This window comes from Phycomyces blakesleeanus, assembly GCF_001638985.1.
Source record: "Phycomyces blakesleeanus NRRL 1555(-) unplaced genomic scaffold PHYBLscaffold_37, whole genome shotgun sequence".
In the NCBI taxonomy this organism is placed as follows: Eukaryota; Fungi; Mucoromycota; class Mucoromycetes; order Mucorales; family Phycomycetaceae; genus Phycomyces; species Phycomyces blakesleeanus.
In genome coordinates, this window is record NW_017265167.1 from 370,888 (window position 1) to 383,456 (window position 12,569).

At 34.2% G+C, this 12,569-nt stretch overlaps 6 protein-coding genes across 6 annotated transcripts in view; 4 read left to right on the forward strand and 2 right to left on the reverse strand.

The window, feature by feature from the left end:
• PHYBLDRAFT_71067 (hypothetical protein) overlaps positions 1 to 2,077 on the forward strand; it is a gene marked incomplete at both ends in the record, with an annotated part of 4,371 nt that extends 2,294 nt beyond the window's left edge. The window contains 2 exons of the mRNA XM_018442404.1: positions 1,829 to 1,864; positions 2,036 to 2,077. Coding sequence (XP_018284384.1) covers positions 1,829 to 1,864; positions 2,036 to 2,077 — 78 coding nt within the window. The remainder of the gene's footprint in view (positions 1 to 1,828; positions 1,865 to 2,035) is intronic.
• Positions 2,078 to 2,157: 80 nt separating this feature from the next.
• On the forward strand, positions 2,158 to 2,388 carry PHYBLDRAFT_160659 (hypothetical protein; the record flags this gene model as incomplete). The annotated part of the gene is made up of 2 exons (XM_018434223.1): positions 2,158 to 2,283; positions 2,351 to 2,388. Coding segments are annotated over 2 exons (164 nt in total), but the record flags the coding sequence as incomplete, so codon positions are not given.
• Positions 2,389 to 3,615: 1,227 nt separating this feature from the next.
• On the forward strand, positions 3,616 to 4,916 carry PHYBLDRAFT_160660 (hypothetical protein). The gene is made up of 5 exons (XM_018434224.1): positions 3,616 to 3,664; positions 3,857 to 4,107; positions 4,207 to 4,317; positions 4,467 to 4,517; positions 4,684 to 4,916. Exons 2-4 carry the CDS (start codon positions 3,917 to 3,919, stop codon positions 4,495 to 4,497), a joined length of 333 nt encoding a protein of 110 aa, XP_018284386.1. The 5' UTR covers positions 3,616 to 3,664; positions 3,857 to 3,916; the 3' UTR covers positions 4,498 to 4,517; positions 4,684 to 4,916.
• A 3,506-nt stretch (positions 4,917 to 8,422) lies between these two features.
• PHYBLDRAFT_175404 (hypothetical protein) lies at positions 8,423 to 9,367 on the forward strand (the record flags this gene model as incomplete). Its single annotated transcript, XM_018437479.1, has 3 exons — positions 8,423 to 8,596; positions 8,690 to 8,990; positions 9,048 to 9,367. The coding sequence occupies 3 exons, from the start codon at positions 8,423 to 8,425 to the stop codon at positions 9,365 to 9,367; spliced, it is 795 nt and encodes a 264-aa protein (XP_018284387.1).
• Positions 9,368 to 9,460: 93 nt separating this feature from the next.
• On the reverse strand, positions 9,461 to 10,065 carry PHYBLDRAFT_175405 (hypothetical protein; the record flags this gene model as incomplete). Its single annotated transcript, XM_018437480.1, has 3 exons — positions 9,461 to 9,504; positions 9,541 to 9,644; positions 9,701 to 10,065. 3 exons carry the CDS (start codon positions 10,063 to 10,065, stop codon positions 9,461 to 9,463), a joined length of 513 nt encoding a protein of 170 aa, XP_018284388.1.
• A 167-nt stretch (positions 10,066 to 10,232) lies between these two features.
• PHYBLDRAFT_175406 (hypothetical protein) lies at positions 10,233 to 11,226 on the reverse strand (the record flags this gene model as incomplete). Its single annotated transcript, XM_018437481.1, has 4 exons — positions 10,233 to 10,374; positions 10,537 to 10,697; positions 10,958 to 11,021; positions 11,147 to 11,226. 4 exons carry the CDS (start codon positions 11,224 to 11,226, stop codon positions 10,233 to 10,235), a joined length of 447 nt encoding a protein of 148 aa, XP_018284389.1.
• Between the last annotated feature and the right edge of the window lie 1,343 nt (positions 11,227 to 12,569).

Here is a 12,569-nt window from a genome sequence, read left to right on the forward strand (position 1 = left end):
AATATATCTCCAGTCTCCAGCTATCCAGATCAAGAATCAAGATTCCGATCTCCCCGCCATGGTTATAGGTATAAAAAGCATTATGGGCATATACTCATTATTTTAATCTAGTTCTAGTCTCCAGCCATCCAAGTCGAGCGTCAAGGTGCCGATCTCCCGTTTTATGGTTATAGGTATAACAAAAATCGATGAGCAATCACACTCGGCTTTATTTATTTCTAGTGTTGAATCCACCAAGATCATGCTTCACGGATCCGGATTCAGTCCGTGGCTATAGGTATACAAAAACTCGATGAGCAATTACTCATTGGATTTTATATATTTCTAGTGTCTACTCATCCACGGCAATTATCAGGATCCGATTTTCATGAATTGTTATAGCTAACCAAGTTTCCTTTAAACCTTTACTTAAAACAAACTATACTCTTTATTTATACTTTCTTTTGATGGCAAAGAACGATGATCAAATATACATCCATTATGGAAGGTATACAAGTCGTTCTTGGCCATTACTAACCTAGAAGTATATATGACTATTGTTTTTACTCTCCAGGCCAAACAGCAAGGATCAAAACTCAAATTTGGGCTACAGGTAAACAAGTCTTCTTGAGCTTTTACTTACTGTCATTTATATATTTCTAGTGTTTTTTTTTCCTTAAAGTTCAAATATCAAAGATCTGATTTCAAATCAAGGTTACGGGTACACACTTTTCTCTCTGTCTTTACATGGTTTCTTTTGTATTGGCCTAGTGTGTTTACGATCCGGCTACACAATGAAAATTTTGTTTTCCTTCCAGTGCGACAGGTATATACATCTAGTTCGGCCTTTAGTTACTGTTGGCTTTATTTCTCTACTGGCTTCATAGTCCAAGCCAGCCATCATGGATCCTATATCCGTCCAGTGTTACAGGTATACACTTCTCTTTGGGATTTTACTTACTGTCGGTTTTAATTTTCTACTGTCCTTAAAGTCAAGGCCAACGACCAATCATCTGATATCCGCCTAGAATTACAGATATAAAAATGTTATTGGGCCGTTACTTATAATTGTTTTTGTTTCTCTAGTGTCCTTGCAGTCAAGGGTAACGAGCAAGAACCCGGTCTTCATATTGGGATATAGTGTTACGCATCTCTTTGATTTTTGACTTGCTGCAAACTGTATTTTTTCTCGTGACTTTACAGTCAAATTCAACACTCAAGGATTCGGTTTCCATCAAGTTTTACAGGTATACAAATCTGACAAGTGCTTTTATTTAATGTGTCTTTTTTTTTGTCAAGTGCCTTTACTGTCTATGCCAATGATTCCGAATCCGAGCCCTATCCAGAGTGACAGGTATACAAATATGTTTGCGTCTTTACTAACTTTTAGTTTTATATGTCTAGTGCCTATACGGTTTAGGCCGAAGAACTAGGACTTGATATTCATCCAGACTTGCAGATATATATTTTTCGTTGGGCCGTTGATTATTGGCTTTTTTTATCCGTCTATTGTTTTTACTGTCAAGGGCAACCATCAAGGATTCGATCTCCATCCAGTATGACAGGTATACACTTTTCTTTGGGTTTCTACTTATCGCTTGTTTTTTTTTGTCTAGTGTTTTCACCGCCCAGGTCGAAGAACAAGGATTTCTTCTTCATCCACGGTTACAGGTATACAATTCTCTTTTAGCCTTTGCATAACGCTTGTTTGATTTTTCTAATTTCATTAATGTCTATGCTAAATAATAAGCATCTACTCTCCATCTAAGGCCATAGGTTTAAAAAATATTTTTAAGTATTATTTTACTATTTATTAATTAATTAATTATTATTTTTTAATTTTACACAGCCAAGGCCAATCGATCCAGGTTTACTGTCCTCTAGGGTAACAAGTATATGTACATACCTGATCGTTTACTTACTGCTTGTTGTTTCGAGTAATTTTTATTTATTCAAACTGAATTACCAAAGTTTTACTATCTACCTCGTGCCTGAGGTATACAGGTCTCATTTAGTACTCACGTATCACTTATTATTCTGTCTAGCTTTTTTATAGTTTAAGCCAGCAATCGGGTTTTTAATCTCCATTAAGGATTAAAGGTATACATGACTATGTGAACCTTTACTTACTAGCTATTATATTTTCTAGTCTTTTTACAGGAAAGGCCCACAATTAATATGAGTTGTCTATCCGGGGGGGACAGGTATACAAATCTGCCAAAAAATCTACTTACTATATATTTGCATAATGTTTTTACAGCCGAAGCCAACGATCAAAGCTTTGATATTCTTTTGGGCTCACAGGTATAAAAGTCTCTTTGACTTTTTAGGTACTATCAGTTGTTTTGTTCTAACCCTTTCTTCTCCGTAGCAAGCGTTCAATGCTCAGCTCTACATCAAAGGTCGCAGGTATACAAGAATCTTTAAGCAATTTACTAAAAATTAGATTTTCCTAGCGTTTACATAGTCAAGGCGAAATGATCATGTTCTTTCTATCCATTCAAGGTTCTGGGTACACACGCACATTTTAGCATTTATTCTTCACTGGTTGAATCTTTTTAATCTTTGACAGTCCATGCCGAGAATCAAGGTCGCACTTCAAAAAATAGGGTTAAGGTATACATGCCTTTTTAAGCATTTACTTACTACTAGATGCTTTATTCAGACTTTATACAGTCGAGACCAAAGATCAAGAGCCCGATTTCCGCATAGATTTACAGGGATACAAGTGGCTTTCTTTACCCATTAACATATTGATAGCTGTTTGAAGCAGTCTTTTTACAGTTCAATTCAACAGTCAAGGTTCAAATCCCCGTCAAAAATCACTGATATACTGCCACTTTTTAGTATTTACTTACTGCCAATTGTGTTTCTTTAGTCTACTCACAGAAAAGGCCAACAATCAAGATGCCACTCTCCTTCTTGGATGTTAGGTATACCAGTATCTTTGGGTATTTACCTATTACCAGCTTTAGTTCGGTAGTCTTTTCACAATTGAGGCCAACACCCAAGATTCCATAGTTCATGCAGGGTTACTGGTATATATACCTCTTTGAGCATTTGCTTGGTGTCTGCTATATTTGTCTAGTCTTTTCATAGTCAAGGCTACTAATTGAGATTCCGCTGCTCATCTAGGGTAAAAGGTATATATGCTTTTTTTTTAATAGTTAATCATTGCTTGTTGAAATTGTCTAACAATTTTACAGTCAACGCTGATGATCAAGTTTCTGCTATTCGTCGAGGTAACAGGCGTACACCCTCCTTTGAATATCTTTCTATCATCCATCATATTTATCTAGTCATACCATAGTCCACACCAAGGTTCAAGAGTTTAGTCTCCACCCAGGTTCACAGACATTCAAGTATAATTGCCCTTTTAGGACTGCCGGCTGCTATTGCCTATTGCTTTTAATATATAGGTCAAGGGATAAATTTCCTACTCTCAACCATGAGCCACAGGTATCACCGTTTATTTTGAACATTTATTTATTATCGATTACATTTGATTAGTATTTTAAATCCGAGTCCAACGATCAAGCTTCAGCTTTCCGGGAAGGGTTGAAGATATCCATGTATCTTTGATTTTTTTTAATATCGACTGAATTTCTCTGGCGTTTGCACATTCAAGTCCATTGATCAAGTCTTTGGTCATTATCAAGTTTCCACTCAACATTATTGGGTAAAGGTATATAAGATTCTTAGATTACTTTTTTACAGCCAATGACATTTATCAAGCGTTTTTAGAGTCCTGGTCAACGATCAAGATCCTGCTATTAATTCAACGTTTTAGATATATAAGTGTATTTAAATATTACTTTACTACTGATTCTATCTATTTAATCTTTTTTTTCTTTTTCTTTTTTACATTCTATGCTAGCCCTCACGGCTCTAGTCTCCATCAAGGCTTATAGACATACAAGGTTTTTTTTATTGGAATATGTTCTTACTATCAGTTTTAATTTTTCTAGTAATTTCACAGTTCATACCAACGATTAGGCGTCCGATTTCTATCCAGGGCTACAGGCATACATCTTTATTACACCATTTACTTACAGCCTGTTTTATATGTCCAGAATCTTCACAGCTCATGTCAACAGTCACGGTTTTGACCTACATCTCCAACCATAGGTATATATATATTTCCGAGAATTTACTTACTATTAGGTGTATTTTTCTAGTGTTTTCATAGTAAAGACCAACGATTAATATTCCGACATTTTCCTACAGTCATAGACATACAAGTCTCTTTGAGCCTTTAGTTACTTTAAGCTGTATATTCCCATACTTTTTATGGCAAAGACCAGCGATCAAGGTTTCACTCTCCATAAAAATCCTCAGGTATACAAAACTCTTTAAATATTTTCTTACTATCAATTAGATTATTCTAGTGTTTACACAGTCAAAGCCAAACTATAAAGCCTCTGTTGCCCGTCCAAGTTCTCCAGTATATATATATTGAGCATCTACTTACTGGTTGTTGTTTTTAGTTATCTTGACATAGTCAAAACCAACGATTAAGGTTTCACCATACATCCAGGGTATGAGATACACATGTCTCGTTTAGTATTTAGCTATCAACTATTATTTTGTCTAGCTTTTTTTTTATATATTTTAAGCCAACGATCAAGTTTTGAGTATTTATTCATGATCACAGGTATATATTTCTTTTTGAACATATACTTATTGTTGGCTTTCTTTTTTTAGTCTATTTACCACCAGGGCGAACGATCAATATTCCGCTCCCCATTTTGGGCTATATGTATACATGACTCTTTAAGCAGTTAATACTTGTCGCTTTTATTTGTCTAGTCTTTTAATCGCCAAGTCCAAAATTTATGGCTCTGCTCTACATCATGGGCCGTAGGTATACAAGTCTCTTTGTGAATCTATTCACTGATGGTTATAAATACTTATAATTTCACAGTTGGTGTCAAAGACCATTGTTTAACTCTTATTCATATGTTACAGGTATACATTGTTTAGTTGCCCATTTTTCTTTGAATGATGCTTGTATTTGCTTATTTTTTTCTTCTCTTCGTAGTTTAGGTCAATTATCATGGTTCTATTCTTTATTAAGGATTAAAGACATAGGAGGAGTTTTTAAAATTTTCTCACTGAAAATTGTATTTACTAATTTTTTTTACAGCCGATACCAGGTATCAGTATTCTACTCTCTATTGTGGGCCACAGCTATATTTGTCTTTATTTACTATTTCGATAGCACAATCTAACGCTAAAAAACTCAATCTCTATCAAGGGTCACAGGTATACCAGTTTATTTGAATATATTACTACAAATTATTTTTGTATATTATTTTAAACAGACAAGCCCAACGATCAAGATTTCGGGCTCGAGTATCATATATCTGCATATGTATTTGTTTCAATAACTACTTTATGCTGTTTCTATAGGACCTTACAGTCATATTTAATGCTAAACATTAAAACTTTAGTTTTAGGTATGGATTCTAGGTATACAACAATTTTTGACCACTCAGTACTACTTGCTTTATATAAGAAGTGTATGTGTAGTTGAAGCCATATAATTTAAGCTGGTTAAAGGTATAAAAGGCTTTTGAGAAATTCACCGACATCTATACCTTTTTTATGTATTTGATATCAAGGATCAAGTAACAAATTTGTGCTCCCCGTCATTGTTTAAAGATATACAAGTATTTTTTAAATTTTTTCTTTTATTAATGTTTTCATTTCAGCAGTGTATTTCCAATTGATTTAAAGGATCAAGTTTTTGCCTCCATTATAGACTAAACGTATACAGTGCTATTTGAAAATTTAAATAATGTAATTTGCTTTCGTCTAGTACTCACAGTCAAGACAAGTATCAGGGCTCCACGTTTCCTCATAGAATAGAAGTGAACAAGACTCTCTGAACATTTAATTACTGCCTCTTTTAACTACAGCTTGGCCTTACCGTACTTACATTCGCTACTTATCCTGTGGCTGCAAGGAATCACATAACATTAGCATAACGTTATTACTGCTCATCATCTATCCCAATTAACAACATTAGCAACTCGGCATACTTTAGCTTATTTGTTAGTTTTGGGTATGTTTAATTCAGCCACTAGATTATCCACTGTATTGTATATCGCAAACCTCTGGATATATCCTCACAGTATCCTCCCCATGCTAACATGAGCCACGAAACTGATCCCACTCAATCTCTAATATTCAATCATTATAGCTACCACAATCACTTTTGAAGCGCTAGTATCTAAATCAATAGCGTATTAACAGTTGAAGGTCAGCTATGCATACGTATATGGCTACTCACGGGGCTATCTTCGTCGTCCTCGTCGCCACCCAGGGAATATTCCCTGAACTAGACATCTTATTCGCCATTTATTTAACCTAATAGATCATACATACGCTCAATCAGCGTAGCCAATGCCATACTAGATATCCATTCAATCTTCGATTATACATTTCGTGCTATATGGGGTGTTCATTTCAAATTTATCTCTAGGCATATAGGAGCTAAATCTACATTACACACTAAAAGATTCGAAGCTGAATAAGATTTAGTTTTTGTCTAGCTTCCTCATTTTTAAATAAATTACCTCCAATACACATTACAAAAAAAAATAACTTGGCTAGTTCCATTCTCTGTGTAATTTTTAATAGCTTTGTGTTGGTGTTAATAGGAAAAAAAGGAGGATTCTGTGGTTTTTAGTGTCGATTCTGGTAGTTTTGTGAAGTCACTGGAAACACGGAGGTTTGAATGATGATTTAGTTTTGGCGGGAGTTGCATGTACACTGAAAAGTTGTAGAAAAAACAAGGCTATCCTTACGGACAAGACGACGGGACAAGATTTTGAGGAAAAGATATCCATCTCTGACGTCAGAGATGATTAGTGTAACAATCCCATTTTTTTTGGGGGGAGCGACTAGATAAATGGTTCTTCGGATTGCCAATAAAATCACTGCCCTTTTTTTACTACAACATCAGCGCATAATTTTTTTGACATTTAACATGAGCAACATCAACAACACCAACAACACCAATGACCTTGTCATTGTCAGTGAGACTTCTTCCAAGAAGTACAATACTGCTTTGACCGAGTTTAATTCTATCTTTCTTGTTGGAAGACAATTTTCTTCAACTGTAGCTGTTCGTGAAGCTGTCAAGGCATATGGTGCCACGCATAATATTGCATTTTCCACCATGTTTTCATCAGAAACTCGCATAAAGATGATCTGTAAGCATGCGGGCGAATATAGAGACACTCGTAAGGCTGCAAAGATTGCTTTAGAAACCTCTGCCAGCAAAGAGAGTCCCCTTCCTGGATGGGAAAGAAAACGTGCCAAGGATACACAAAAGCATGGCTGCCAATGCTTTGTGTACGCCTCTAAGAAAAAAGACGGAAGAGTTGCTGTGCACTCGTGCGAGGCACAACATAACCATCCAATTGAGGAAGATCGTAGGGCGTATGCTATGCACCGAAAACTTTCGCCTGAGGCCATGGCCCTTGTAACAAGACATCTGGAGAATAACGATGATGTATCAACCATCTTCAACAGTTTGAAGATATGTGGATACACCAATGTCGTACGTAAAGACATTGAGAACATCAAGCAGCACTTTGGAAAAGATTATGAAGGAAAGGAGATGTTCGGTTTTATTACCACTTTACAAGACCTGGACTTCTATATCCGCTATACTGTTGATAATACAGATGACAAAAGAATCAACATGGTTTTCTTTGTTCGCAAGGATGTAATTGAGGAAGCGCGAAGAATGCCTGAGACGATAATCATCGACGCTACATATAAGACAAATAGCCATAGAATGACATTTGTCAATATTGTTGGTACCAGTAATGTAACTAGTAAATCTCGCGGAACATTGAAGACATTCCCTATTGCTGGTGCTTGGGTAGAGCATGAAACGGTTGAGAATTATCTCTGGGTACTTCGTTGTCTCCGTGATGCAGTTTGGCCAGATGTCGAAGACAATAACAGCGGCAATAGTAACAACAATACAGCAACAACAACACAAACAAAAACAAACACATACACACCTCTTCTTCCTAATGTGTTTATAACTGACAACGAGAAAGCATTGCGAAATGCAATTACCTGTGTTTTCCCTGAGTCGAAGCAAGTCTTATGCTATAAGCATATAAAAGATAATTTCAAAAAAGACTTGCTACCGACGATGAAGGGAGAAGAGAGCAGTGAGAAGAGAGAGCTTTTGGAGACTTTGGCAGGGTTTCTTGACAAGATTGCTTTGAAGTGCGAGACGCCCGAAGAAGTAAAGAAAGAGACAGATGGGTACCTCGAGTTTGCAAAGGAGAATTGCAAGAATCAGGGGAAAACCGCCAGTAATTTCCTTGAAAGGTACATATAGAGCCATTGAACTTGACAAAAATAGCTTATTAATTATAAAAAATTGGTAATTTTTGTATAATTTACTAGAAAAATGAAAGACAAGGAGAACTGGGTAAACATGTACGTTTATAAATACCCTCACTTTGGAAATCGTACCTCCAACCGCGCAGAAAGTGCACATGCTTCCCTCAAGCATTCTCTTGGTACCTCTTCTGATAAATTGATGACAGTGACACTAAAAGTGAAAAAGTGGTATCAGGAACTGGTAAGTTTGCATTATCTTATTTTATTTTATGTGTTAGTTGAATAAGTTCTCTAATTATAATTATTTGCTATAATATATTTGTATATTAAATAGGTTGATGATCGTAAATGCAGATTAATGACAGAGTGCCTCGGAGAGAGCACAGAAGTTGTGTTTGACAAAGTCAACGGAGTGAGACTAAATGACATTCGTCAAAAAATTAGCCGCTTTGCAATGGACAAAATCAAACTAGAACTATCAAAATCAATCATACCTGAAAAATTGACCAAAGAGTGCAAATGTCTCTTACATTACAACTATCTCCTACCATGCTATTATACACTCGCTACTTTTAATACAATTCCAATCTCCCTAATTCCAAGACGCTGGAGAAAAGATTATCTAGAAGGAGAAGGTAATACATATAACAGTTATAACATTATTTTCTCATATGCTATATAATTGTATATAGACCACTTGACAATTAACAACGCAGAACCAGTACCAGCAAACATTGCTAAAATAACAACTATATCGCCTCAATTTGATTACGATCTTGAGCTTGTTCATGAAGGCTTTCACAGTACACACAGCAAACAAGAACAAATAGATATACATAATTTAGTAAAAAACATACTAGAAAAAACGACCAAGCAGAAACTTGAGGATCTTAATGGTCCAACAATAGTGGAAGACATCAAAGGCCGACCCAAAAATACAAAGCGTGAAATGATTGCATTACAGCACTGCATTGAAGCTGAAAAAGAAAAAGATACAAAAAAATTAAAATAGCAAAAGAACAAAAAAAGTGAGTATTCATTTATAATACATTACATAAATCTATTTCACTCAAGTTTTTCTCTATTTTCTAGAAAACAAATATCCTCAACTCAAGAGCAAAAAGCCTTGCAAAATACCACCAATCTTGGCTTGCCAATCGATCACACAATATTAACAAATCTTACTATTGCTCCTAAACATATAACCGAAGTCTTTTCTCCCGAAGCAGATGGCAACTGTGGATACCGAGCAATAGCAATGGAGATATATCAGGACCAGGAGAAATGGCCTGAAGTTAAAGAAAATATGCTAGAAGCCTACTTAAAATATCAGCATACATATTACCAGGGAAGAATGGAGAATGGCAACATGCCTGCATCCACAAACCCGCTCATAATCAGTCTCAAAGACAAAAGATCACCCCTCCCACAGCAAAATTGGTTCGGAACGATTGACCATCCACAACTTGTAGCAGATGCGTTCAATAGAGCAGTAGCTGTATATTGAAACACTCCAAGAGAAACAGGCGACTGTCTCTTCGTTCCATTAACTACCACACCAGAAAAAGTCGAACCAATAATCATCATCTTGGACATCAACCACTTTCTCTTTGCGAAACGTAAACCTATCAGAAACTTCACTTGGCCAAAAATAAATCCTTTCCACAAAGCCATAGTCAAAAGATATGGCCTAAGTGACAACTCAATCATGTATTAATTACTAAGGTATATATTTTGTACTTGAATTGGCATTGATAATATTAACATTGAATATTTTATTTTTGTAGTTTTTTTTTATATATTTTATCTCTATTTATTTTTATATCAACTTTTATCTTTCTATTAATTTTTATCTCAATTGTCAACTTTTTTTATAATCAATATTTTTTGAAACTTTTACGAAATACTCGGATTTGACCCCCCAAAAACAATGGGATTGTTACACTAATCATCTCTGACGTCAGAGATGAAAATATTGTCCTCGAAATCTTGTCCCGTCGTCTTGTCCGTAAGGATAGTCTAATATATAGATGAGGATCACAAAAGAGATGAGGGATATAAAAACACCAGTCATAAACTTAAAGTCTAGGTCTGTACAGGCGTTTAATATTCAGTGATCACTGATTTATATTTTCCACAGTGCTATGGAAAAGATAAAAGTCACATGTCTAGCTTTTTTACATTTTTCCTAGTAAAATATTCACAAATTTCCATTGCTTAAAGTTGTAGCAAGCTCTACATACAAAAATTGTTACACATTTCGCCTTTGACTCTGATTTTCTGAATATCTTCAGCAGTGAGATAGCTTTTAATATGTATAAAGCCAAATACCACCACTTTAGCTAAAAAAATGTTACTTAGCCCAACAGTTTGATTTAGTTTATTCTAAATAAAAATTAAAGTCTACTTTTTTTTAAGGAAGACAAAAAAAAGGGACTGCTGGAGATGTTCTAATCAAAATTTCAGATTTTAGCATGCTTATCCTTCCATAACCTCGAATATAACAACACACATCTTCTGTTTTATGAAAGCTAAAAAAATGTACCACAAAACCAAAACCAAATAAATTATAATCGCAGATTGAATTAACCCAAATTTATACCTTTTGTACTTTATGTAATTCAATCAATTTTTTGATTATCTTGCGTTCTAGTAATTCGTTTTTGCTCAAAACAAGTGCGTTAAAGAGCTAGAGACAATAAAAAACGAGTGGGCTAAGAGGCATGGCGGGCTTTTAAATAAATCGAATTTTCGGAGTATGAATTAGCGAAAATTGAAATCCAACACTCACTCCTGCAGTGGGAAAGTAATGTTTTCAGTCTCCATTTGAGTAGTATTAAAAGACAGAACATTTATCATTTTATCAGGCATGGATTTGATAGGAAATGTCAATTTGAGAAATATATTCTCTGGTTGAGAAAGTCAATAAAATCATTAGGGATAAGTAAAATATAAACATCTAATATAGATATGTTACAAGTGTCTTTATAGCTGTATATACTTTAAGAAAAATTATAATGTTTGTAATAAAGATCAGTTATTTTATTTTTTATTTATTTATAAAGACAATGTTATACATTTTTAATTTAAAAAGAAGTATGAAATTGTTCATAAATTTGAAAGTGTCTTTCTCGCAAAATATATATATAAAACACTTGTATACTTTACAATTCTTCAGTGGTAGTTACTCATAAATCAATGCATGCTTTTAAATCGAAAGAAGTAAATGTAATTATACAAACAGCACTTTCATAGAACCTATTGTTTTCTTTTATATTTTACTTTGCTTTACTTATAACATTAATATATATATATACAATGTGAAATATATCAGTGATATTTAACTTGCTTACATATATTATTTATGTACAGCAAATATTTGAGATAAAAATTAATCTTCAGACATAGTTTTGTATATAAACATAACAAATGGTTCTCTGCAGTAGTATTTTACATTTAATTAAACAATTTATACTGAATTTCTCTACGTAAATTAACTATATCAAGGAGTTTCTTTCTCGAATGCAAAGCTGTTGATAAAACATATATTTAACATGTTATATAAAGTAACTATAAGTAATTTTTCTTTGAAAGTTTAACAAACAAACTCTTACTATTGCTACTTAAAAAGTTACTTCAAATCAGAGAAATAAACTAGATACATAAGCATAGCTTATTACATATTAATAATATGCTTCTCCAACATTGGTCTAAACCCTAAACTTTAGGTGCTCTTCACGACTCCAGACCTTGCAACTGGGCGTTCCACAAGACCTATCACCCAGACCTTACACAAAACAATTTTGAAACTATATGTTACGCAAAATACTTTTGAAGTACTTGATTTCTAAAATGTCATTAAAGTGTGTTAATTTTCTTGTATTATTTTTTGTATTTTTTATTTCGAAATATTTTTATTAAAACAAAACAGCAAAAAACTATAACTGCCTTACATAAATTGTTCTTGGAGAAAGAGAAGTCAAAGAATTTTTACAAGCATTGTCTAATGCTTGACCCTAGCTTTTTCTAATCAGCAAATGACTCAGAAGAGTAGACCAATTCATTTAAAAGGTAATAAAATAGAAGTAAAGAAATAAAATAACATATTAAGGGGCTTCTCAAGCGCCCAACAAGACTGAAAAGTTTGTGCAGGATTTCCTTATACAGATTGGACAGAGTTTTCATAATTAGTAATCATAGACAAAGTTTTGTCC